Below are 26,449 nucleotides of genomic sequence, written 5' to 3' on the forward strand. Positions count from 1 at the left end.
ACCTCCCTTGTCTGGGAAAGTCCCTGCAGGACCCCATAGGAAAGAGTGTGCTTTCCCCAGAACCTGCCGATGCACGCCAGGCGCAGCAGGGCTCAGGCATTCCTGTGCAGGTGGTTGCAGGCCAGGCTACCTGGCATTTTGGCTATGGTACCACCTAGCCCTACGGGCTGTCCGCTGGAGCTCCTTATCCCTTTGGAACAGCTCCCAGCCCAGGCTGTTGCTGTGGAGAGGCACCACCTTCCGACTGACTGTGTAGCCCCCTCCTCGTAGCCTGTGCAACCCGCTGGGAGGTGTCTGCCTGAGTGTTTACTCCATGATCATTACTGTTCTGAGCTCCACTCTGCCCTCCACGGGCGCCCACAGCCCCCACTGTGACTGGGAGTCAGCCCCACCCCCCTGTCCCAGCCTCCAGAGGGTGTCCAGACCCACTTGCCTCTCCGGCCCCTTCCCAGGTCACCTCCTCTCTCCTGGACTCTTGATTTGTCTCGTACCCTCTGCTGGGGCCTGACCAGGGCTGGTGACCATTCCCTACTCCCCTCAGCCCTTAGCAGCAGTTGTTTCTCTAATGACCTTTCCCAGTGCTTCAGGAATGTTCTATTTTGGATGGTTTTACGGGTTTCTGTTCTGTTTTTGTAGTGTCCAAATCCCCATGTGAGAAGCTGATAAGCAAAGGAAGTCTGTCACTGGGCAGTTCTGCCTCTCTTCCTTCCCAGTCAGGAAACCGGGATGGCCTGCCAGCCCTGAACACCAAGATCCTGTTCTCCAGTGAGTGTCCCCACAGGTTGGCCGTGTGTGTCTGTGGGCCGGTGCAGGTGGGGTGCTACCCTGCCAGCTAGTGAGGTCAGGGGCCTCCTGCTTTGCCTGGCACGGAGTCTGTGGGAATGAATGAGACCCAGTTCCTGTCCTTTAAGAGTTTATATTTAGGTCTGTGGGAAACAGAGACTAGGTTTCAAAGTGATATTATGGCATGAAAAGTGCTTTTATTTATTGTAAGGGGCAGCCAGCCCCCAGATTGCTGCCAGAGGCCCCAGAAAGGCATCATTGAGGAGGCGATAGTTGAGCTGGGTCCTGAAGGATGAATAGGAGTCATCCTGAGTGAGGAGGGAGGGGTGGGCAGGTTGTGGTGGGGAGCCAGCTGAGTCATCCTGTCATTTCTAGCATGATTGTAGGAGGGCACAAATGGCCACGGAGTTGGGCCAGTCCACCTTCCTATGTTTGCTTTCATTTTGCCCAGGTAGGGGTGGAGGTAACCGTCCCTCCAGAGGGCAGTAACAGTTCTCTGTGTCTGCAGAAGGAAGGGTTAGCACTGGGACTGAGATGGCCAGTAGGAGCCCCTTAAGCAGCTTCAGGTGACTTCCTGAGTCCTCCTGGGCCTGGCAGAGTGCACGTCACACCATCGGCTCCCATAAGTGATTGGGCAACTTCTAGGTGAATCTCAGCTGAATAGAAAGTTCCAGAAGCCCTTGGGCAATGAGGCCAATGAGCTGTATTTGTTTAATCAGAGACACATGTCCCTGAATGGGTGGACTGGCGGGGCTCCAGTTCTGCCCTGGTGCTCAGGACTTGACATTTTCAAATTATAATGCAGATTCCTTGAGGGTTCTGGTCACTTGGGCTGTTCCCTATTTACGTCTCCTGAACTTAGCCTCTCAAAGCCGTGCGGCTGAATGCTAAGATGACTTGTACTAAGGGATCGTTAGGTGGAGCTTCTTACCTGTGATGGAACTGACTTTGTAAGCCGTTCTTTGACACGTCTTCTAGGTGTTGGTCTCTCCCACCCAGTGTGTGTGTTTTTGCTCCATGAATATGGATTTATGGTGGTAATCTTTGGCCTGAAACACTTAATTGTCAACATTTGGATCTGTTTCTACATTATTGAGAGATGTTTAATTACAGTAACATGTCAAAGAGTACGTGTCCCTCAGCCTAGAAGACGTGAGCGTCTCCTAATCCAGTGAATCCTGACCTGCAGTCTGTCCCTGTTCCCTCCTTCCAGATGTTCGGGCTGGGATGTCTGGTTCCTTGCCTGGAGGTTCTGTCATCAGTCGCTTACTAATTAACGCGGATCCCTTTAACTCTGAACCGGAAAACCTGTGAGTATGGGGGTAAAGCAGGTGCGGGTGCACGGGTTGCTAAAGAATGTTGGAGCCCAGAAAGCCGGTTTGGAATTGGCCAGAGGAGTTCATGTACCGTTGACGAGGAGGTCCTCCTCCAGCTTTGTTAGCTGAGAAGGAAAACCTAGAAACTGTGGTGCCTCAGCTAAGCGTCTGGCTGGAAAGTTCTGTGATGGGAGTAGCCTGTCCTGGCTCATCCCAGCTCCCCATCTTGTGTCAGTGGCTCCCGAACATCCTTCAACATCTGAGGTTTTCGGAGGGTTCAGAAGCTCCCGCCTTGTTCTTTGTCACTCTCCAGGACCCTGGCTGGCCCTGCGTTGGTGCCTCGTCCTGACACCCTTCTTCCCATGCTCTACCCTTTTGGCCCTGCAGGGGCCTAGGCTCTGGGGCCAAATCTAGGAGATACTTGGGTTTGGGATCGCAGGGAAGAAGGCTCCCAGGCTGCTCTGTGGGCCATTGCCATGTCCTCTGCCCTGTTTCTCAGGCACCGAGGCCTCTGTCAGTGGAGTTTATTCAGGCCATGGTGGAAACAGATGGTATTTTGAAAACCTGGTCTTCTAGGGTTTCCCTTCTGCTGGCTGGTAGCAAGGTCTGGGCAGTGTGGCTGGTGGCAGTTGGTTGAATGTGTGCCATGTGTGTCTGGCGTGGTGGAGAGTGACAGAAATGTGCAGCTTTGTGCAGACTCTGGGGGTTCTGGAGAGCAGAGCCAGAAGTGTGCAGAGTGGCCTCGGTTCAGACATCTGCTGCCAGATGCTAGCCTGCATAGACACGTCAGCGTCCTTGTCCCGGACCTGACACTGCTGTCTGCCTGCCTTTCACCCGCTGCCCTGGCCCTTCTGGGGCTTGGGTCCTGACCCTCCTGACACTGTTTTCCTCAGTAGGGGCTGCAGCCTTCCATGAGCAGCACCCAATAGGGCCTCCTGAGCTAGATACTTCTTTTGTTCCCTTCACCTAAGACCAGTGAGGTCCCACACCTGGCAGCGGAGGCATCGTCTTTTCCTCTTGTCCACATGGGGTGAGACTCATCTGGGGAGACAAGCTGCTGTCCTCTGTCCATGCAGGGTGGCGCGCCAGGGCCATGGCCAGGGGGGCCCCAGACTCATGGTCATGCTGCCGGGACCTCCGGGGCCTGGCCGCCTCCCACTTCCCAGGTCCCTGTGCCCAGTCTCTCCATTCTCCTTCCCTTGTCCCCAAGCTGTTTTTCTGGATCAGATCCTTCACTTTTCCCAGGACCTATAAATACTGGTCAGCATGTGGTCTTCTGCTCAGAAAACAGTTTTGACTTGAGCTTTGCTCTCACTAAGCTTTTAGGCACTTGGATTAGATATGTCATAAAAACATGTCCGTGTGGTGATTGCTTCTCAAATCAGGCTTCAAACGCCTGTTAACCTAAATGTGGCAGAGTTCTGACCCACACAGTACTCTCTGTGCAGTTTGCGTGGGAGCCGCCACCAGGAATGCCAGGCATGTCCCCTCCTTGCTGCTTTCTCCAGGCAGAGGGTCAGGGACTCCTTTACACCAGCTGCCCTGGAGGGAGAGGAGGGTCTACAGAGCCCTAGTGTGACCCCTGCAGCCACGATGATTGCGGAGGGGAGGGGATGGGCTGAGAAGCTGGAGTAAAATGAGTCTCATCAATGGTGGACACGGGGAAGGCAGGGGCTGGGATGGACGTTTTCACATTTGGAGATGACTTTGATCAGGTCTGGGGGTGTTTGAGGCACGTTCTGAGACCCATGGTTGAAGGTGTGTGAGTATATGTGCCATAGATATTGTCAGGTTTCATGTTGCCTGAGAGCGTGGTGGGGAGTGTGAGACGGTGCAGCCGCTCTGGGAAAGTCTGGTGGTACCTCAAAACCCAGTGTCCATGAGGCCCAGCATGATCTGGGGCCACGCCCAGGAGGAGGGAAACCGTGTTCACTCCGGCATGTGTACTGGTGCTCACACATCTACAGCGGAGTGCCGTGGAGCCATTAGGAGGGATGAGGTCCTGAGCCCGACGAGCCCCAAAAACATGATGCTCACACTCTGGATTCCATTTGTATGAAACTTGAGAATAGGCACAGCATAGAGACAGCAGATTCGTGGTTGCCAGAGTTGAGGGTTTAGGGACTGATGGCTAAGGGCTTGCTTTTGGGGTGATGAGATGTCTTAAAATGGATAGTAGCGACGGTTACGTGACCAAGTATGTTAAAGATCACCAAGTCCTACATTTTAAATGGTTATGTCGGGTGGGATGAGTTCTGTGTCAATAAAGATGCTCCCGAAGAACAAGCCATGAGTTTTGCCCTCAGTGAGAGATGCTTGGAGGTTGAGAGGCTGCTAAATGAGCCAGGATTGTTCTCACTGGACTGACTCCCCCTTTGCAGAGAGTATTACACAGAGAAGTGCGTCATGAACAATTATTTTGGCATTGGCCTGGATGCGAAGATCTCCCTGGACTTCAACAACAAGCGTGATGAGCACCCAGAGAAGTGCAGGTAGGTGGTGGCCTGTGTGCACACCTGCCCTTTGCACCCTCCTCGCTTCTTCTTCCGGGAAGCGAGGACTTCGGGAGTCAGCGAGGTAAAGGGCACACAGTGCTAAGGCAGAAGGCATATGTAAAGCCCAAATGTCTTGTTGTCGGAAGGAAGGTGCTTTTACAAGATGTGGCTGGGAGCAAGTTGGAGTCTAAGAGGGCAGCCTGGAGGAGGGTTCCATCTCTCAAATTCCACATGAGAAAATGAGTGACTGTGGTCAGTTGGAAGGGCCTCGTCCGAGTCTCTGGAGAGTCAACAGTCCGTGGTGATGCTGTGAAGGGCCCAGCGACGTACAGTGTGCTAAGAAGTTACTGTGCCAGACTTGAGAGGCCCTGGCAACGTTGGTGGCGGGTCTGTATGTTCCTCACCACCAGGCAGCCCTGGGCGGCCTGGTTGGCTCCCCACAAATCCCAGGAGAAGGCGCCCTCCACAGAAAGCCACATGAGAGGCCCGAGGGGTGTCCCTGGAGACGTTCAGTTTCTTCCTCTAAATTACATCTGCTCGCCCCTCCCGGCCTAGGGAGGGGATGGAGAAGAATGGGCAGGTTTCCTCCTGGGTTGAAGTGGAGATTCTGTCTCCGTGGAAATATGAGAAGTGAAGCAGGAGTTAGCATCTCCCTCCTCACCCCTCCTGGAGGAGGAGACTATTCAGCTTTGACATTCTAGAACTAGTGAGGGAGAAGCTGGCGTGAGTGTGGACAGAGACAGCCATTGACGTAGGAGTTGAGGGGCCCCTTGCTGGAGAGCCTGCAGACTCGCTCGCTGTTCCATCTGGTCTGTGTGCCCCTGCTTGCTTGGTGCCATTATCACCTGGAGGGGTGACTGGGGGAGCTGGGTGGGAGAGGGTCACACACCTGAGGAGCTGCTCTGGTGATCACCCACGTTCTGTGTGGTTGGAAATTTCTGGGAAAACAAAATCAAGTATAAGAATTCAAGAAACTTTGAGCTCTGGGGCTCTTGAGTGGAGGAAGGGGCCTCAGAGGCCCCCCAGGGACATCTCTGTTATATAGCACGTGGTGGTGAGTCCAAATCATTTAAGAATAACTGAAAAAGTAATTAAAATGTATACAATTTAACAGTAAAATAGGTGAGGAGGACAATAGACAATACATTCTTAGAGCTGTGGGACCCTGATAGGACACTCCCTGGGTTTGTATTAAGGGCTTTGAAAAGGTCTAAGAGGAATTCCAATTCTATGAGTCTATCCTTTTTTTTTTTTTTTTTAAATATTTTATTTATTTATTCATGAGAGAGAGAGAGAGGGAGGCAGAGACACAGGCTCCCTGCAGGGAGTCTGATGCAGGACTCGATCCCAAGACCCTGGGATCACGCCCTGAACCAGAGGCGGATGCTCAACTGCTGAGCCACCCAGGCGCCCCACCTATGAGTCTTTCCTAAAGAAGTAACTGGAAATGTTTGAGAAGAGGTGTTGTGCAAAGGGACCAGTGCCATGTAATACACAGAGCCCAGGAGTGGGAACTGGCTGGGTCCAGTCAGAGGGGTGAGGCTGAGCAGCGATGGTGGGGAGGTACCCCGCTGGGGTCAGCCCCACCTCGGGGCACAGGCTGCAGGGCCAAGTGCACAGAGTCAGGCAGGAGACTGGAGACGGCTGTTGTACCCATAAGTCAAATACCTAGAAAAAGTTGAGGGAATACAGCGAAGTTTTTTATTGCCAGTCGTACAGATGTGGGGATTATGAGGATTATTCATTCCTTTGTGCTTTTCTGCACTTATCAATTTCTGTGATAAGCATAATTTTACAGCTGGAAAAAACATCCGTTTATTTTTTGTTTTTTTAATTTATTCATGAGAGACACAAAGAGAGAGAGAGGTAGAGACGTAGGTAGAGGGAGAAGCAGGCTCCATGCAAGGAGCCAGATGCAGGACTTGTTCCCCGGTTTCCAGGATCAGGCCCTGGGCCGAAGGCGGCACTAAACCGCTGAGCCACCCGAGCTGCTCATCATCAGTTTTTTTGTGAGGTTCTGTAATGTCTGGAAATTACTTTCTGGGGAGTGTTATTTTTTAGCAGAATTTTCCATCAGCAGATGTATTTCTTTCTGCATAGCTCACAGACACGTCACGAGGGAAGTCTTGGTGCTGGGAGTGCTTGTTGCATCTGACCGGTGTGTGATCAGATGCCTTCCTGAAGTTCTCAGCAGCGACTGTAGTTCTCTGTAGAAACAGAGCTGAGATGCTATGTGTTCTTTGCTTTCCGCCCACAGGAGTCGGACCAAGAACATGATGTGGTACGGAGTTCTCGGGACCAAAGAGTTGCTACACAGAACCTACAAGAACCTGGAGCAGAAGGTCCTGTTGGAGGTGAGTGGGGGGGGTCTCCTGTGACTGCGGCAGGCAGGGGCCCGTCTGCCCTCCTGTTAGCCCTTCTCCTGGCCGGGTGGAGACTCCCTCAGTCTGGGCCAGGAGTGGGCAGGAGGCAGGATTTCTAGTGAAGAAGGACCAGGTCCATCCTGTGCATCTCTCTCTCTCCCTTTTTCTTTTTCCGGGATTTCCACTGCTCAGTGTGATGGTCGACCCATCCCACTCCCCAGTCTCCAGGGAATTGCCGTCCTCAACATTCCCAGCTATGCTGGAGGGACCAACTTCTGGGGGGGCACCAAGGAAGATGACGTACGTACTGGGGTCCTGGGTGGCATGGGCCCAAGCTGGGTGTGGGTATCCACCACTTCAGGCCCCGGTGGAGCATTCTAGCTCTTAGGGCTCTGCTGGTGGTGCAGAGGTGTGGACAGAACTCCTTCCTTGTGCTGGCAGTCGGGGGTACAGTGGAGAACAGGACAGATAGGGTCCCCTGCTCACGAGAAGAGAAGCTGAGTAGGACAGATGTGGTCAGGGGTATAGATGTAGAAGCCAGGCCCGACTCCAATGTGGGGCAGTCTGGGAAGGCCTCTCGGGGAGACATCTACACAGACCTGAAGGGAGACTTGGGGTTGGCAGGTCAGGTGAGGGGAGGGTGCAGGTTGGAGAGGCTGCTCCAGGGAATTGCTGGAACAGCGTATGAGAAGGCTTAGTGGTGAGACAGGATGTGGTGTGGAGAAAGTTCTCTTGCACGGTGCGCAGTGGGTGGGATGCAGACAAGTTAGAGCCCACGTGCAGTTGTGTAATCTGGGGAAGAAGTTTGGAGTTTCTGCTAAGAACTGTGGGAGGCATTGATTGCCTTTAACCAGGGGTGTGGCTTCCTTCATACATAATAGCCAACAAAAATAGTTCACATGAACTACACCCTTGAGAGGCTCTGGGAGCCGTTCTAAGCACCAGGCCCACATTACCCCAGTCCTCATAAGAGCGTACCAGTGTTCTTCCACAGGTGGGGGGACCGAGGACAAGAGAAATTAAGTGACTTGCTTGGGGTCACACTACTAGTCCAGCTCAGAGATTTGATTCCTGGCAGCTGGTGTTAGGGCCTCTCCTAGAAAACCCCTCAGTAGCACATCCACCCCACAGCTGCTTCTCAGCTAGGATACACCACCCCCTGGCAGTGCCCCTGTCTCTCTCTAAGCAGAGTAGCAGCCCAGAAAGTGAGCACAGAGGGGTGTGCAGGGAAGTTCGGGAGCAGAGGTCAGCTCTTAACACTGGTCCTTGCAGACTTTTGCAGCTCCGTCGTTTGATGATAAGATCCTGGAGGTGGTTGCTGTGTTTGGCAGTATGCAGATGGCCGTCTCTCGTGTCATTAAGCTGCAGCATCACCGAATCGCCCAGGTACTGGCTGTGGTCCTGCAGGTGGGAGGACCCTGGGAGGCAGTCTGGCTCATACATGTTTGGAGAGGCAGGGCCTGGCCCAGAACCAGTGTCCATCAGTGCATTCCTGCTACACAGAGCCCAAGAGAATGGGCGATCTTCTAGGAGCGCCTTCGGCCCTCCCTGCCTCCGGGCCCAGAGCCCTTCCTCACCCACTGTATTTGACAGTTAACAGTCTTTCACAATTGGGGCCAACGTGAATCCTGTCTGAGCTCCCTGCTCTGGTTTTCTTTGAGGGTGCCACCTGTCCCCTGCCCCCTCTTGTCGAGGTGGGATGAGATGAGACAGGCCCTATTGAACTCGGCCCGTGGCAACAGCTTCAGCAGCAGCAGCCTGAGTTTGAGAATGGAGGCCAAGCAGTGAGCCATGGAGAAAGTGTGGTCTCACCTGGCTGCTCTCCAGCCCCGCTGGAGAGGGGAGGCAGGAAGGGGATCCCCTAGTACTTATTATTTCTGGTGACAGCTTGGGGAGGGCAGTGTTCTTATGCATAAGGAGCAGGGAGGCTGATAACCTAGCCCACTGGGACCCCAGGCAAACGCTTCCCAGTCCTTCTGGCCTCGGTCTGCACCCATATAGGGTGGGGTGTTTGAATTTTATGACTTTAGCTCTCAAGCAGGATTTTTTTGTTGAAAAGAGAAACAGTGCATCGTTAACAGGGTTTACCCTGTTCTGGGAGGTGTTTGCATGTGTGCAGGGCCCTGTGCTTGTATCTGACCCCTGAGGTCTCCTCGCTGTGGTCACAGATGCAGTGCTGGGTTTGGGGATGGCAGGGGTGGAACACCCTTGGTTTTCATAAGCTGGGCCCAGACAGGGATGCCTTGATTGCGGTGGTGGTTGGTGGCAGGCGTGGTGTCACCCCATACGTCAGCTGCTGTGTGCAGGGGCGTGTAGGACAGGAAGGCCCCTACGGTGCTGAGATGCAGCCTCTAGGCTCCTTGGTTCTGCGCGGTGTACAGCTAACGGCTGTGATGTTTGCTCAGTGTCGCACGGTGAAGATTTCCATCCTGGGGGATGAGGGCGTACCTGTGCAGGTGGACGGAGAAGCCTGGATCCAGCCTCCAGGATACATTCGGATCATCCACAAGAACCGGGCGCAGACACTCACCAGAGATAGGGTAAGTGAGAAAGGCTGCCTGTGGGGCCCCGGAGAGAGCAGACCAGTCCCAGGGCTTGGCTGCGGGCACGCCTGTGTGCCTCCTCGAAGAAGGCCTGGAGTTTCTAGTGTTTTATTCTAGGAACTGACTTTTGTTAGACACAGAGATTAAGTGAACAGGGGTGTAATTTCCAGGACCCTTCCCCTCCTCAGCGTGAAACAATTCTGGCTCTCCCTTTCTGGCTGTTGTTCAGCTAGTGTCGCAGCAGTGTTTGCTGTTGGACATGTGCTTGCCCCTCTCGAGAGAGAGCGGTGCACGGTGTGATAGTGCGGTCCTGTGCCCTAGGCATTTGAGAACACCCTGAAGTCCTGGGAAGACAAGCAGAAGTGCGAGCTTCCTCGCCCCCCATCTTTCTCTTTGCACCCGGAGATCCTGTCTGAGGAAGAGGCCACCCAGATGGACCAGTTCGGGCAGGCGGCGGGAGCCCTCATCCACAGGTGGGCCCTCGCCCTCCCTGTCCCGTTGGCCTCCTCCCTGCTGGAGCTCCTGGGCCCCTGATGGCCTCTGGGCTCCGTGCTCGCCGCAGGGGGCAGGCGTGGCGTTCCTCTTCCCCCGTCTTATGTGCCAGTCTGCCTCCATCCCAGGGCCCCCAGCTGGGGTTTCTGCTGGCCCTTACCTGTGGTTCATTTCCACAAATTGGCTTTCGGAGATTGCTCGGATGGAAGCTTAAAATCCACAGGTGTTTCCAGAGCCAGCCCACAGATTTAAAAACCTATCCTGGATTCCACAGACTAGTCCACCTACTGCCTCTTATACTTTATCCCAGAGAGCAGGTTTGTTACTAAAAAACAAATCTTACAGTTATTAAAAGAAAACAAAACAATTGAGACCCAAAGGCATTTCCTTCTCTTACTCTGCCTTTGAGAAGTGGCTCCTGGGGAAGACCTTCCAGGACGGTGGTCCTGCTCTGCCACTGTCCCTTCTACCTGCCCCAGGTGCTGGCTGCCGTCGTGCCTCACTCCAGAGGGGTCATTCAGACTGGTGACCTTTGTCCTCTCAGTTGCCAGATCCCCTGACCCTCTTCAGCTGCTGACTGGTTCTGGTTTTCAACCGTATTTCCTCTCCCCAGTCACCCCCTGAGGCTGCACGCTGGTTTGGTGCTCCTGGACTTTGCCTCTGTGCTGCTGTGTGGCTTCCTCCTCCTCTGCCCCCGCCAGAAGCACCGCAGCCCTGTAGGTTCTGGGCTGTGTGTGCCCTTCCTGGGCAGCTCTCCTCCTGCCCTTTCCCCAGGCCTCAGACCCTCGGTCTGTGGGTGGGGAGCTCTCCCAGGATTCTCGTGGGCACTTCTGGTTCCATGGATCCTTCGGGGTCCACTCCCCCGAGAGCATGTCCTGTGCTGTGTCCTCTGTCTCAAGTGGCCGGCACCATTTCTGCCACCGCCCGCCCCCACGGCCAAATCCGTATCCCGGCTGGATGACTTCACTGCTTAACGTTTTTTCTCAGTTCCTTGCTGTATAAAAGGCTTTGAGCTTCCTTCTGTCTTCGTTCTCGTCCCCTCAAAGTCTCTGGTGGCCCCACAGAGCGGGGCTTGCCATCTATTGTCTTATTTAAAACCCAGCTTCTGGTTTTCCCCAGGGAAGGACAAGTGGTCCCCATGCAGCTTCCCTGACCTGTGTGCTCCTTCTGTCCCTGGTGGTCTTGCTGTGTCTGACCCCGTCACTGCCCTATATTCATGTGGGTCCCTTGGGCAAGGGGCTACTGCCTGGGGCCGTGTCCTGGCGTCTGGGCCTTTTGATCCAGGGTCGTCCCCATTGAGAAGCGTCCTGTCATCCTCATTTATAGAGTGAGGAGGCAAAGTCTCCTTTCAGGACTGATCAGCTGTCTCCACACAGCAGGCCTGCAAACCATCTACCTGTTAGCTTGCTGTTGTACAGGGCCCGAGTCTTACTTTGGGCATGTTTCTCCTTGGTCAAGTTGCTGGAAAAACTTGGATTTTGATGTCACATCTCCTGGTTAAGACCTGGTCTGTTTGCCATTGGCTAAGCTGTGTCTGCATTGGCCCTCTGGGCTGACCCTGGGCCTGTGTTCAAGCAAGGTGACCTTATAGACTGCCCCTTCACCTGGTCTGATGAGTGCTGTGTTTCTTTCCTTTTAGTATCCGAGAGATAGCTCAGTCCCATCAAGACATGGAGCAGGAACTTGCCCACGCCGTCAATGCCAGCTCCAAGTCCATGGACCGGGTGTACGGCAAGCCCAGAACTACAGAGGTGCCTGTGCTTTTTGGGTCTTACTCCTTTGGAGTCCTGTAGCCCTTAGGCCTTCTTACATGGGTGTCATTCTGGTTCCTCTCAGGGGCTGAACTGTAGCTTTGTCCTGGAAATGGTGAATAACATCAAAGCTCTGCGCAGTGAGACGGAACTGCTGCTGGCTGGGAAGATGGCCCTGGTAAGCCACCAGAAGCCACGAGAGGCTGGCTTCTCGTGCGCATGCAGTGACCATTGTTGTACAGAGGGCAGCACACTTTAGAATTCCAGACTCCGTGCTGGAAGGGGCCTTGGAGGTCATCTGATCTGGCCATATGATTGGCTCTCAAACCCTCTGGCCGCATCTCAAGCACGTCATCTCAGGCTTGTTAGACTCCTAACAAGAGGACAGAACCTTTGTTGCCGCACACAGGATTCTGCTTTAGAAGTCTGCAGGCGTGGAGCTATCAGCCTGTGACCAGGCAGGTGGGCCTTGTGCTCAGACACACAGTGTGTCATCCTTTCTCACTCAGGCCTGCAAACCTGGCTGAGGAGTCAGCCCTCGGCAAGCATGCAGGTGGGGTTTCACCAAATTGTTGAAGCTAGAATAGGGAAAACTCAAGGGATGGCCTGGCCAACCTTATTATTTTAAAAAATGACATGGAAATAAAGGAGATGGAGTGACTTGAAGATCACACTTCTGGAGAACCACTCCAAAAGGTTTCCGTGTCCTCTGTTCTTCATTTCAAAATAGTCTGCTCTTCTGAATGTGACAGCTGCCCCTTTGCCACCTCATAGCATTTCCTGCGCTCTGGTGCAGGTGGACTGGTCCTGTCTCTCTCTGATGTAGAGGTCCCCGGTTAAAATGAAATAGGTGTGATGTCAGTTCTGCTAATTCAGTTTTTAGACAAGCTTGGTTTATTCCATTATTTATGAAAGGAGAGTTTTAATTGCCTCACCTGATCCTGCTCAGAAGGGGAGGTTCTGACTTTGGCTCCTTATCCAGTGCTGTATGACATAGTTTCCTTAGGAATTTTTTTTTCCAAGATTTTATTTATTCATGAGAGATACAGAGAAAGAGGCAGAGACATAGGCAGAGGGAGAAGCAGGTTCCCTGCAGGGAGCTTGATGTGGGACTCGATCTTGGGACCCTGAGATCACAACTGGAGCCAAAGGCAGACACTCAGCCATTGAGGCACCCAGGCATCCCATCCTTAGGAATTTTTTTATAAGAACTCTCTGAAAAACAGATCGCTTCCCCTGGAACAGATTGCGTGCCTGTGTGGGGCTTTGCTGTGTCCCTAACTCCTCACTGCTAATAACCAGCTGTGTGTCTCTTTCCTTCCTGCCTGGAGCAGCAGTTGGATCCTCCTCAGAAAGAACGACTTGGGGCTGCTCTCACAGAGATGGACCAGCAGCTCAGGAAGCTGGCGGACACCCCCTGGTTGTGCCAGCCCATGGAGCCTGGTGATGAAGAGGTGTGTGGGTCCCAGGGCTTCAGCTTGGGCATCCCTGCATGCAGTGCCTCTTCCTTCAGTACTGTAATCACTGTGATCTGTGTGGCTTTGAGGTTAAGGTGGCGTCTCATTTTGCAGCCCCTGTGGTGGCTTCTTCAAGACTTCTCTGTTAAAATGCCTCAGGGGTATGGAAAAAGACTGGCAGGTAGGAAGGAGTTGGGACTTAGTATCTAGCACAGTCCTTGATGACTAGGGCCCTTGTTGCCTTCAGAAACAGATGGGCGGGGCTGGCTAGGAAGTTGATGGAAGGCTGAGCCTAGCCACACTTTTGTTCCTGGTGTCAAGACACATTGGTTGGATAAATGGCAGCTTCTTTGTTGTTGACAGGGACAGAGCTGGTATATTCCACTCATTCACAATTTTCTTTTGCACGTATTAGAGTCTTCAGCTTGCCATACTCCCTCTAGCAGGGACAGATAGGATGCTGGGCATATTGCACTCTGGTATTGTTGCTTCCTGCAGCAGGTGAAGAACCCAGGAGAGATGCCTGTTTAGATGGTCAGTTTTGTGGGCAGCGTCTTGATAAAGGTGAACTATAGATTGTTTTTTTTCTCAGGGATAGAACAGAAGGGGGTCAGGAGAAAAGTTCATCTAGGTTAGGGTACTGCAGTCTTGCAAGAGAAAGAGCTGTTAGACATGACACATCTGGCACTCCTACTGCCAGTTTTGTTTGTTAGAAGCTGTGGCAGCAGTAAGGTAAGGGAACAGAGGAAGGCTACAGCAGTCTATCCCACTCTTCTCTGAGTATGCAGGCATTGGTTGACAAATGCAAACCCTGCATGGAAAACTGACTCCAAGGCCTTCCAGTGAAACAACAAAACTCAGCAGCTTAAGTATGAGGACATTTTGGTTAAAAAGGCCTGGCCAAGCTCATCAAAATTAGTTTGTTAACTATAAAGTTTTCATTTGAAAGAGAATTACTAAAATAATTACTAAAATAATAATAATAATAATAATAATAATAATAATAATAACTAAAATAATAATATACTTTTATATTAAAAGTATAAAATACTTAATAGATGTAACAGTAACATAGCTCTTTATTTCCAGATTAAGTTATCAAAGCTTGTGAAATAGTGAGGTGGGGAGGCTGGGAAGAAGATATGGACAGAGGAATGAAGGCATATTAAGGTGGAAAATTTTATTTATTTTTATTTTTATTTTTAAAGATTTTATTTATTTATTCATGAGAGACAAAGAGAGAGGGAGGCAGATATACAGGCGGAGGGAGAAGCAGGTTCCATGCAGGGAGCCCGGTGTGGGACTCGATCTCGGAACTCCAGGGTCATGCCCTGGGCCAAAGGCAGATGCTCAACTGCTGAGCCACCCAGGCGTCCCAAAGGTGGAAACTTTTAAAAAAGGTTCTTGACTTTGATGCTTAGGGAAATGCAGAGTTAATAATATCTTTAAAAACTTAAAAAAAAATCTTAAGGCTGGTTTCTAATAGAATTGAAAATATTTATGTTCTCCAAATCAGTTTTTCCACAGCAAAAAATAAAAAGACTCTTAACTACAGAGAACTGGAGGGGAGATTGGGGGGATGAGCTAAATGAGTAATGACTCTTAAGGAGGGCACTAGTTGTGATGAGTACTGGGTATTCTATGTAAGTGATGAATCATTAAATTCTACTTCTGAAAACAATATTACACGACGTGTTAACTAACTAGAATTTAAATAAAAACAAAAAAAGAAGGACTTAAAAGATGTAACTAACAGCATACAAGTAAAATTAATAGAAAATGATATAGCTTCCCCTCTTAAAAGCAAATTATTATGGTTGGTATATTGTTAGATTTCCTTTTTAACACAATCACAAGAATCCAGTTTTCTCTCCCTATTCCTAGTTAAAACTTTGACAAAGATTAAAACAATTTTAAGAAAATACATAAATGTTAAAGTAAATATTAACATAAAAATAGAAATTCAGTAAATGATAAGATCATTTTATGTTGGTAAAATATAATAATTCTATGATCATAAAATTTATTTTTGTCCTCTTGGTCTATCCGTTAACTGTTGAACTCTCTGACCATGAATGTAGATATCTCAGTATATCTTTGTGGTTTTGTATTTGCTTTCTGTGTTTCAAGGTTATGTTACTGGCTGCATGTAGGTTTTAATCATTACGTAAAGACCCTTAGTAATTCTTTTTAAGTTTCTTGTTTGGTATTTTCATTTCCATACTTTTTCTTTCTAGCTTCATGTGGAGTGTCTTACAAATAGTATATTGTCAAATTGAGTTTTTATCCAGTCTGTGGAAAACTGGAGAGTTCAGTCTATATTCGTTATGATTACTGACCTATTTATCTGTATATTTTGCCATATTTTGTATTTAGTATTTATTTCACTTTTTTTTTGTTTTAGTTTCTCCTTTTTGATTTGTTAAGTCTCTCTTTCCTCCCACACACAACTCTCCTTGTCCCTTCTAGTAGTTTGGAAATACATACTGTCTATTCATTTAGTGACCACTCCCCAAGTTTTAATTTTAACTTAGATAAAAATCCTTAAAGCAAAAATTTCTTGAAATGAGAGAAAGTGATAGAAACCATCACTGTCAGTCCATGAGTAATGAAGTAAACTGTATCATGGTATACAGACAAAAGAAAATTGAAAAATTATGTGTGTATATGTGTGTATATATATATATATATATATGCATATGTGTATATGTATATCATGTCTCTCTAGAGATAATTTTATTCTCTGTAAAGAGGGAATATATATATTTTTTCCTGTTGCCCACAGGACATTTTCAAAATTGGATCATATTCTAGATAAGTGCTACTGATGGGAAAACTCTTTGTTATAGAAATTGAGAGGAAGAGTTTAGAAACTTTTAAGCAACTTACAGAAAAATATTATTTCTCCTGAAAATAATAAAAAATTGAGGCTTATATTTTATACGTCCCATTTTGGTTTCTTTCTTTCTTTCTTTCTTTTTTTTTTTTTTTTTTTTTTAGTGATTTATTTTACTGTATTTCATTAAAGTATCAGTCCACTACGGAGGAATTGTTACAGTTGGTTCCCTTCCAGGGGTGGTTTGAGCAGTGCAGTGCTGGGCCACAGGAAATCTCAGATACCAACTCAGAATAGACGTTGTACCAGCTGTCAGCTGTGGGCGCTGTGCTCCCGTGCGCTCCCCGTGGTGGGTAGCTTCCTTCTGCATGCAGGTTCCCTCTGAGGATGGGCGGAGGGCTAGGGTTTTCCTCAGTTCATGACCAGTGTAGCAGCTGCTGCACGGGGAGACTTGCAGGCAGGTGCCTGGTTGCAGGGTGACCAGACCACTTGGTTTGTTTGGGACTTTTCAGGTCTTAGTACTAAAAGCTCCTGTTTCAGGGATTGTGGCTCCAAAACTTTAAGCCAAAAAATATATATTTTTTTTTCAAAAAATATTTTCAAACAAATATCACCAAATGTATGGCCACTGCAAAGACAAATCAGCACAAGTCCCCCCTGGGTATCTGACTTAAGGAATCCTTCAAGCCATGTTTATAGTGGCCCTGGTTTCTAGGGCTCCTAGCTGTGGGCTGGTGAGACAGTGCAGGATAACAGGTGGTGTCAGTGGCAGGTTAGTTGCAAAACCAGAAACCCTCTGGAGCCAGAGAGGGTAGAGCCAGCAGGGACTGGGCTAGTGTTTTTGTAGGTGTTCATCCCAGAGAACCTAAGGCCAGAAACTGCACCCAGGTATCCCAGGAGTGAAAGGAAAACCACACTTGCTCCTGGGACCTTCTGGGCTCCCCAGGGCTCCTGACTTCTCCACCCTTTCTGTTGGCTGCCTCACAGCTCAGCGCTCCCAGCCTCTGGGACTCCTGCTCAGTCTCGCCCACACAGGGGGAGAGATGGAGGTGATGTAGGGTGGGCAAAGGGAAGCGTGAAGGGGATGGTGCCACATTTCTACTAGAATAAACATAGGACAGTTATTTATTTGAAAGTAAAAAAAGAGCTGACAAATCTGCGAGTTAGTTCTTAGCAAGTACAGCTGACTCTTGAACAATACAGTTTGAACTCTGTGAGTCCATTTATATGCAGGTTTCTTTCCATTAAATATGGTCCAGTACTGTAAATGTATTTTTTTCATAGGATTTTCTTAACAGTTTATTTTCTGTAGCTTTTTTTTTTTCCCGTAAGAATACAGTATGTGATACACATATCAAATATGCAGTGACTGTTTATGTTATCAGTAAGGCTCTTTGGGGAGTCAGAAGTTACACATGGATTTTCAACTTCATGGCATCCCTAACTTCTATGTTGTTCAGAAGTTAACTGTAAAGTACAAGAAATTAAATCACTCTGTGGCATATAATCAAGGAAAGATTGGACAACATGAAGTGGTAAGGGTCAGGTAACAATAGATAAGAGAATAAATCAATTACACTATTTTCAAAGAAATGCTAATTTAAAAATCTTGCTGAAACTGATAAATTTTCAGAAAATTTATACAGAGTGAAGTCTGAAGATGTTTAAGGAAGAATAGCCACAGGACAACTTGAAAAGATAAAAAATGTCAAGGGATATGTCATTTCCATATATGAGAAATAGCATCAAAGCTAGGAAAAGATGGACATTATCTCAGTTCCTGTTTTAAGTCATGATAAGAAACTCATGGAATTTACCATATCTATTGTTTTTGAGTGTACAGTTCAAGTAGTGTTGAGCATATTCACATGTCATGAAGCAAATCGTCAGAACTTTGAAAGTTTTTTTTTAACTAGCACATCTGATCTCAAAATTGCATATTATCAGTAGATCCATAAAAACAGTTTCTTTAAATCAATTAAAAGTAGTTATTTATAAGAGACTTCCAGCTGGAAAGTGCAGAGGGATGGAAAGGCCATTTTGTGCCCTGCGCCCCCCCCCCCCCCCCCCCCCCCCCCCCCGTGAGCGCTGTACTTCCGGAGGGTTGTAGGTGGGTGGTGGAAGAAGTCCCTGACCCCAGGAAGTGGACGGCAGGCCTCACCGATCAGGAGGCAGTCGCAAGCCTGTGGTGCTGCCGGTGACCTCGTCATGTCTGAAGGTGTGAGTCTGGATCCAGTGAGCAGCTCCACTCTGGCCCCGTGTCTGTGTGGGTCTGAGTCAGAACGTGAACCGTCTTACCGGATAATAGACAGCTGGTTTTCCTGAATGTCCCTTGTGGCCCTTGTGAGGGTCCTGATCCAAACATACCAGCTGTGAGGATAAGCCTTTGAACGGCCAGGGAGATTTAGCATTCTTAGATGTAGATGACTTGTGACGGTGTGAGGATGGTGCTGTGGTTAGGTGCTTTAAGAGAGTGCTCCTGTTTTAGGGTTGCATACTGAAGTATTTGGGACGGGGAGTAGTTTGATGTCTGAAATTTGCTTAATTTAAAAGGTGGGGAGATGGAGTAAGATCACATGTTGATAATCAGCCTCATTCTGCTGGTCATCCCATTTTATGAACGGATGAAAATACATTAAAAGTTAGAAATAAATGTAATTCTCATATGCATTTAATAAAAGAAACTGTAAAGTCAGGCATAGGATGCTGTTGGGCCATGCAGGAGGGCAGCTGTGGGTCACTGCGGGTCACTGGGCGCCCCTCCTGCGGGAGCACTGAGGAGTGAGGCAGGCGCCTGCCAGTGTCCGCACGGAAGAGCCCGTCACCTGGGAGCCAGTGGTCTGTCTTCGTGCGGCAGCTGTTAGAATTGATGGTTGGTAATTTTGCAAAGTATAAGAAATTTGTGAAGGTAAGTTCCCGGAGTACGGCAGCCATCGGTTAGAAATCCTATTGTGAGAGGTCTCTCACCTGAAGCCTGAGACGCCTCTGATGGGAAACCCGCAAGGGGGCCTGTCGGGCACAGGGAGGGTTGGAGGCATGACACACGTTCCCGAGCGTGAGGACACGTACTCTTCCCCCACTTGAGATTTGGTGCGATTCTAATGAAAATCCCTGTGGCATTTTTTTTAGTGGGACCACATGTCCCTTTCAGGTCTGAAAGTGTCATAAAGCTGTCGAGTCTGTGTGGGTCAGTGTGGGGACGTCGTAGACTGGGCCTGGGCAGAGTCCTGACCCTCAGGGGCAAGACGAGATGGGCAGTCCTGGGAAGTACGGAAGTTATGCTTGTTTGTGAATACAGGGGGAGTACGTGTGCACACGTGTATTGTGCGGGACTGTGACCCACTGGACGATCTTGGTAGAATGCACTGGTATTTATGGAGCTTTCTAATCACATGAGAAACAGGGTCTAAAATGAAGGAAATGGGATGTGAAATTAGACACTGAGTGATCACTGTGAAACCACCTGTGAAAGGTGTTACAGAACCCCAGGGGGTGCCAGACTGAGTAAGCAGGGACCCCAGCCCGCCCCCCACCCCCAGCCATCCCACCCAGCTTCTTCTGGCCTGACGCTGTCTCTGCTTTCCCCACAGAATGTGATGCTGGAGCTTTCAAAACGCAGCCGCAGTGGCAAGTTCCGCCTGGTGACCAAGTTTAAGAAAGAGAAAAACAGCAAGAACAGAGAAGCTCGCAGCAGCCTGGGAGCCCCGGGTACCTGCCCTCCCGCTGTCCTTCTGGCTGCCCGCGCCGCCCGCGGGGGCCCCGTGGTCTCTGCTTTCTCCCGTGGTCCCCGACCACCAGCCCTGTCGCGGCCTGTGCCGCAGTGTCTCTGTGGCTGCCGAACTGCTCCTTGGCTTCCTGCCCCTCGTTGTCGCTCCCACCCCGGGGCCCTCCCTGTGCCGCCTCCGGGGACTGACCCCACACTGCCTGCCTGCCCTGGATGGGGGGTGCGAGGTGGGAGGGGGACAGCAGAGGTGACAGGACACTCAGAGACGCGGAGCTCACACTCGAGTCTTGTGCAGGCCCCCCTGGGCCTGCCTTTTGGGAGGGGCTGCTGGTCCCCAGCCGCTGGCTCCTGCACCCAGGCCCCGTGCTGGTGCCCAGGCCACCAGCGCCTGTGGGCCAGGACCTGGATAGAAAATGGCACTCGACATTTTTGGGGGGAGTCTGTAAATCGGGGCTTAAAATCTCTGTCCAGAGGGCCGGTTCTGAGCATGGCTGTCTCCAGTGCGCTCAGGTGCCAGGCAGCCCCGGGTTTGGATTTGGGGGTAGTGGTCGCTCCGTTAGAGTTTTCTTCTTCGCATGTTTGTCCAGCAGTTGGGTTTCTTTTAATGACGGTGGCTCTGACTCCATGAAATCTCTGCCTGTTTCCCTTCCTGCCGTGGACCAGAAGCAAAGCGAAGCCTCTAGAGAGGACGGCAGGCTGGCTTCAGGCTGGCTTCAGCGACACAGTCACATGGGTGTTTGCCCAGTCCCTCCAGGGACGCTGAGGGCCGTCCTGGCAGGAACAGACCGCAGCCCCTGCTGTAGCTCACGCCCCTTGGGAGCCGGAGGCTCTCCTGCTGCTTTCTGGGTGGCTTGGGCGGTGCCTGTGGCTGGGCGGCCGTGTGGCTGCGGGGGGCCTGTGTGGGGTCCCTACTGGCGGGCATGTGGGGAGCTGGGCATCCCAGGAGCCAGATGCTGAGCTGTCTCGGGTGCTGGCTGCTGGGCTGTCTCGGGTGCTAGCTGTTGGGGGCATGTGGGTGCTGGCTGCTGGGGTGTCTGGGGTACCTGCTGCTGGGGCATCTGGGTGCTGGCTGCTGGGATGTCTTAGGACATTGCTGCTGGGGTGTCTCAGGCGCCAGCTGCCACCTGCCTCGCGCTGGGCTCTGGGCACTCACTGCATTCGTGCTTTTCCGTCTCTGACAGTTCACCTCTGGGGGACAGAGGAGGTTGCTGCCTGGCTGGAGCACCTCAGTCTCTGTGAGTATAAGGACATCTTCACGCGGCACGACATCCGGGGCTCCGAGCTCCTGCACCTGGAGCGGAGGGACCTCAAGGTACTTCCATAGCGTCTCCTGGGAACCCGCCCTGGGCTTCCCTGCGCTCCCTCTGTCCCTTCCCTCTGACCTGGCCATGGCCCAGCATCAGGGCTCTCCTCATGCTTCTCTCTCGTGCACGGCTTGGGGCGATGCACGGCGGTGGCCAAGAGGCCGCCCCTGCCCCCCGGCAGTGATGTCTCCATCCCCCACAGCCAGACAAAGCCAAAGTGGGCATCAGGGGGGTGGCCTTGCTTTTCTTAACCTGATCGGACAGGTGAAATATTTTAACATTAAAGATCCTACTGAAGGGGACGCCTGGCTGGCTCAGGGTAGAACATGCAACTCTGTGTCTCAGGGTTGTGGGTTCAAGCCCCACATTGGGGGTGGAGCCCACTTAAAAGAAAAAACAACCCTGTTGGGGGATGCAGCTCTGCTGGTCAGTCAGCCCAAGAGCTCGGTGCGGTGGCGGCCCCAGCACCCGGGTCCCAGTCCCTTTGGAGCTGCCATCCAGGTGCCCCCCGGAGATGCTACGGGTCCGGCCCAGACCCCTGCGAGGAAGCGGGTCAGACGAGCTGTTTGGTTTCCCAGTGCACACCAAGGTCACGCTTACGTTATGCTGCAGCTGTTGGGTGTGCGGCAGCATTCTGTCTCAAACCGTGCCTCCCTAATGAAGAAACGCTTCATGGCTATAAACTGCCAGCCGTCAGGAGCGTCAGTGAGCTCTGAACACTGGTCACGGGACCATAACAGGTCTAGTAGCAAAAATGTCTGAAACACCATGAGAATTACCGACCGGTGGTACAGAGGCTTGAACTAATGCTGCTGGGAAGCTGGCACCGATAGACCTGCTGTCGAGGCTGCCGGCAGCCCGGAGCGTGGGGGGCGCGCAGGGAGGTGCGTGCAGCGCGTGCGTGAGGCGGGGGCGCCCACAGCGGGGCTGGAGGCGGGTCCACCAGGCGGGCTGCTCGGACCGGCCTGACCCCGGAGCTCAGCGCGGTGTCCTGAGGGCTGAGGGGCCCCCGGGGACGTCCTGGCCAGCAGCCTGCTCGAGTCACTGCATCCACCTGCCGCCGGGCCTGTGGGCCGTGTCTGTCCTGCACGACGGCGGGGACTTGGTGACTCACGGGGAGGTGTAGGGTGTCTGCGCCACTGTTCATGCGTGTGCCGTCTCCATCTGGTGTCACCGTCTTCATCTCTTCCCCCTCCCTTGTGTTCAGAACGCCGGGTAGAAGGCCCGCGGGGGCCCGGCCTGCTTCCCGGTGTCAGGACGCTGTCCTCTCGTTGCAGGACCTCGGCGTGACCAAGGTGGGCCACATGAAGAGGATCCTGTGTGGCATCAAGGAGCTGAGCCGGAGCACTCCTGCCACCGAGGCCTAGCCCTGGCCCTGTCGGCCTGCGTCCTCCGCGCCCCCCGCAACTGAGGCCGGGGGGATGCTGCCCCGGCGCAGCGCCTGCCCCTTCTCATGGTGCTACTCCCTCTGCTCCAGACAGGAAGCCTCACAGACGCCCGTTCTGTGACCGCTCCGGGGTCTCGAACACACCAACATAGCTACCTTTGAAACAGCACCTTGTCCAGCCCGGCGTCATGTGGGGCAACTACCACCACCTCCGCTCTTGCTGACCTGCGCCGCAGGCCAGGCCTGACCTCCTGGGCGCCGCGCGCTTGTCCTGGGGGTTCCCTGCGAGCCTGGTCACCCTACACCATGTGGCATCTCCCAGGCGTGCAGATGCTGGCCCCGCTGGCAGGCAGCCTCCTGCACTGGAAAGTTCTGTGCCGCTGGCCTGGATCTTTGCAGCAGCCCCGTGAGGCCGCCCACCGCTGCACCCCATTGACTGCTGAGTCTTTCACAGAGATCCTGCCCGTCCTGGCTTGAGAGCGGCAGGGGTGCGCTGCTGCCCCCCGCCCCCAATGTTCACCGGCGCCGTGAGGGGCCCGACTTGCCCTCCTGACGCCAGGTGCATGGGTGGCTGTGACCTTGGGCCGACAGATGCCCTCCCCGTTTGCCTTTGGTCCCTGGTCCCAGTTGGCACCCTCTGTGGAGCTGCTGGCCCGGGGACCTGCCGCGTCGGCCCCAGAGCTGCCAGGCCTCCTGCCTGTGCAGGCAGAAGACGCGTGTGCGTGAGCCGCGGCTGGAGGGCGCGCTTCCTGGGCGCTGGGGAGCCCGAGCTGGGCCCGCGCCGCGTCCCCACGCTCTCTGACCCTGTGGGCGGTCGGCTCTCTGTCTCGAGCTACGCTCGCCCTCGTCCACAGCCCTCTGGGGCCCCGGGTGGGGGAACGGCGTGTGTCTGCAGTGTACCACCCCCTACCCGGTAGCTCGTGCCCCCCCCCCCCCCCCCCGCGACCGTGTGGGGGTGCTGGGCCGAGGGCACCGTCAGTCACCACTGCAGCCTCCACCTGCCACTCGCTCTGCAGGCCCCTGTGCCTCCCCCCTTCCTGGTGTGCACGGTGGGCCCACCCGCGAGCCCAGCCAGGCCCCAGCCTCCGGTTTGGGGTGCTCCTGTCCCAGGGTGGAGTGGCAGCACTGGGTTTGGGGCGAAGTGACCCGTGCCCCACAGGGTGTGCAGCTGCGCCATCCGAGGTAGGCTGGGGGGCTGCGCGTGCCCCCCCCCCCCCCCCCCCGAGTTGGGTGCCAGCAGTCAGCCGTTTGGGACGTGGAAGGCGGAGGGGTCGTCTGGCCACCAGAAGTCACTGGCTTTTGAGGTAGAACAGGCTGACGAAGGAGGCTGGGGACCCGAGCCCGTGGTACTGGAACCGCGTCTGCGTGGTCACGTCTGTGGGGTCCCGGGTCCTCGGTCCTCGGGACAAGCGCAGTGGCAGCGGCTGGTGCTGGAGCCGCGGGGCCACCCCTCAGGAAAGCTGAGGGTTGGGACAAGCATGGTGTTTAAAATTAGTATGTTGTCAGTGATTAAAACAACACTGTTTACGTAAAAACCCATTCTAGTAAGTTAGAGGTGAGTGGCGTAACTGTGGTGTCGCATGAAAGTGCATCGGTGTGGGGCTGGCGCTGCGGCTGCCGCGGGCCGCTGCCCTGCCTGCCCCGACTCCTCCCGCGGGGACCCCGGCCTCGGTGCAGGGGGGCGGGAGGGCCCTGGGGAGTCTCGGAGAAAAGGTTTTGTGCCCTCGGGTGGGGCTGACCCCTCATATTTATGATCTTAATTTATACAGTGCCCGCCGTGGAAGCAAACGCCTCCTGTATTGCCGTGTACATACCCGACCTGGGGCTGTAAATAGGTGGTTCTGTGTATAAATAAAATCTTCATTGTCACATTCCTTGTCGTCCTTCGTGCTTTCGTGTAAAAGCTGCCCAGATCTTTCCAAACGGGATTTAGGATTATGGTTTTCAGCCACTCTAAAAGTAGGGTGAATTGGCTGGAGGGCAGACGGAAAGCCACTGTCCTTGTGGGCGCAGGTTTACGGTCTGTTGAATTAAAGACTCAGCAAGGAGGTCGGGCCGCCTGGGGGGCGGGGGGGGGCAGGGGTCAGACTCCACCGCACGCAGCCTGCACCGCCTGCTGAGGGAGGGGCGGGGGGCAGGGCCTCTCATCCTCCCACATCTGCCCCGTGACGCTGTAGGCCAGGAGCGCTCCGAGCTCCAGGTCCCTCTGTCATCTCCCCGTTGTCCGGGGGGAGGGCCGGGGGCCAGAGTGCTGCGTGGGCCTTGCACGTGTTGGGTGCCCCTGCAGCTCTCCGTCCCGCCCCTCGTTCACCCCCAGTCCTACTGTGGTGTGCTCCCCCCGGGGGGCTTACCCGGGATCACACCTCATGGTACAAGGTGGCGGCCACCACTCCCATCACACCCACGTTTCACCCAAGCCCAGGGTAAGGTGTGTGAGCACGTGGTGGTTCTTCTGTGTTTCTTTCTAAAATAAAAGGAATCTTTTCAGGAGCCCTGGGTGCCGCTGACCTCCCCCGTCACGTCTCATTGTCCAGAACCGCGTGACAAGCCCACGACTGTACCAGGCAGTGACAGGAGCGGGCCGTGCAGGACTCTGATGCTCACACACTCGCAGCATGCCCTGCCCGGCGGTGTGAGCGCCGTCGTCGCTCCCAACAGCCCTGCGTCCCACAGACGAGGAACAGGCGGAACAGGCTGAGAGGTTCCCGGCTTGTCGCACGACACACAGCATGGGGCAAAGGTGGGACCAGACCTGTCCGGTGTCCCCGGCCTGCCACCAAGCTCCGCCCACACGACAGGTGAGAGAATCGGGCCTGGACTAACACGCGGGCATCGTGGCCCCGAAGCCCAGCGCCCGGGGCTTGCTGGGGGCGCCCGTAGGCCAGAGCGCTGCATGCGGGCAGGACTGAGGTTTTTTTCCCAAAGATCATCTCTAGGCTGCCGGGGCTTTTTAAGAGCGTGTGTGTGTTGGGCGGAGGGGGCAAGGGAGAGCGAGGGAGCCTCAGGTCCCACGCCCAGCGCGGCCCCATCTCACGACCCCGAGACCGTGACTGGAGCTGAACTCAGGAGCCAGACGCAGAACCAACAGAGTGGCCCAGGCCCCTGGGCGGGCAGGACTTTTTAACTTGTACCGATCCCGTGTTTAAAAATCTTAGAATTTCATTCATCGTGGATTTTTCTGCATTAATTTTCATTTCTAAAAAAAGCTATCATTCAAAACTGATCTGTCTTGATGGCTGAGGTTTTGGGGCACCTTCCAGTTTTGTGCCCACGGCCTCCGCTTACCCGAGGCACGGCCCTCCGCTGCACGGTCTGCTTTGGAACGTTAGAGGCTCAGACTCTTCGGCGTTTGTGGAGGCCACCGCCTGAGGCCTGTGAACATGAGGCTTCTGTCTCCTGCTCCCTTGTAGATCCCCACATCACGTGGGCAAGGCAGCGTGCCCAAGCGAGTCCCCTGCAAATGTGACCACATCCTCCAGTGGCCTCTGTGGTCAACCTTAGGGATGCCACCAGCTTTTGGACAAAGGAACATAAGCATTAACTGAGATTTTCAGAAAGTTTCCTTTAAAACATGGGGCTACCTTTCTTTTTCCTCCTGCTGCTAGCGAGGAGGGTGGACGTGATGGGTGGCACTCCAGGAGCCAGCCTGGGCCATGGGGTGGCGGGGAGAATGCAGGCACGTAGTCAGGGTGGCAGAGACAGAAGCCCACTCCTTGGCATCTCTGTGGTCTCCACGAGTTTTCCTGACACCTCCCCGCCTCCTCCCACCACACTTCTTTTATGAGTGAGAACTACATGTCTTGTCTCTGAGTTGACCCTAATCCCCGTAGCAGACCTTCCAGAAATATTTGTATTTGGGAAGGCAAGAGCTAAAGCAAATAGAGACGCGAGTTCTATGTATTACACAGGTGTGAGGCCGAAGAAAGAGGCCAGGACCCCCAGGGGAGGGGAGGGGTGAGCCGGCACAAAGAACACTTCAGGGCAGAAGAGCAGTGCAC

The 26,449-nt window shown here is 53.0% G+C and overlaps 1 protein-coding gene across 5 annotated transcripts in view; it reads left to right on the top strand.

Annotated features, from left to right (window-relative positions):
* The window catches only part of DGKD (diacylglycerol kinase delta), a 110,896-nt gene extending 86,571 nt beyond the window's left edge, over positions 1 to 24,325 (top strand). For 4 of the 5 annotated variants that reach the window (XM_077869285.1, XM_077869287.1, XM_077869290.1 and 1 more), the window contains 14 exons: positions 637 to 765; positions 1,997 to 2,093; positions 4,481 to 4,591; positions 6,852 to 6,948; positions 7,150 to 7,257; positions 8,230 to 8,343; positions 9,363 to 9,497; positions 9,822 to 9,973; positions 11,632 to 11,743; positions 11,829 to 11,921; positions 13,078 to 13,197; positions 19,627 to 19,744; positions 20,942 to 21,072; positions 22,342 to 24,325. In XM_077869285.1, coding sequence (XP_077725411.1) covers positions 637 to 765; positions 1,997 to 2,093; positions 4,481 to 4,591; positions 6,852 to 6,948; positions 7,150 to 7,257; positions 8,230 to 8,343; positions 9,363 to 9,497; positions 9,822 to 9,973; positions 11,632 to 11,743; positions 11,829 to 11,921; positions 13,078 to 13,197; positions 19,627 to 19,744; positions 20,942 to 21,072; positions 22,342 to 22,431 — 1,607 coding nt within the window. In that variant the 3' untranslated portion in view covers positions 22,432 to 24,325. The remainder of the gene's footprint in view (positions 1 to 636; positions 766 to 1,996; positions 2,094 to 4,480; positions 4,592 to 6,851; positions 6,949 to 7,149; positions 7,258 to 8,229; positions 8,344 to 9,362; positions 9,498 to 9,821; positions 9,974 to 11,631; positions 11,744 to 11,828; positions 11,922 to 13,077; positions 13,198 to 19,626; positions 19,745 to 20,941; positions 21,073 to 22,341) is intronic. The other variant, XM_077869286.1, reaches the window with a different exon arrangement.
* The last annotated feature ends 2,124 nt before the right edge of the window (positions 24,326 to 26,449 follow it).

The sequence above is a fragment of the Canis aureus genome, chromosome 24 (genome assembly GCF_053574225.1).
Source record: "Canis aureus isolate CA01 chromosome 24, VMU_Caureus_v.1.0, whole genome shotgun sequence".
NCBI classification, from domain to species: domain Eukaryota; kingdom Metazoa; phylum Chordata; class Mammalia; order Carnivora; family Canidae; genus Canis; species Canis aureus.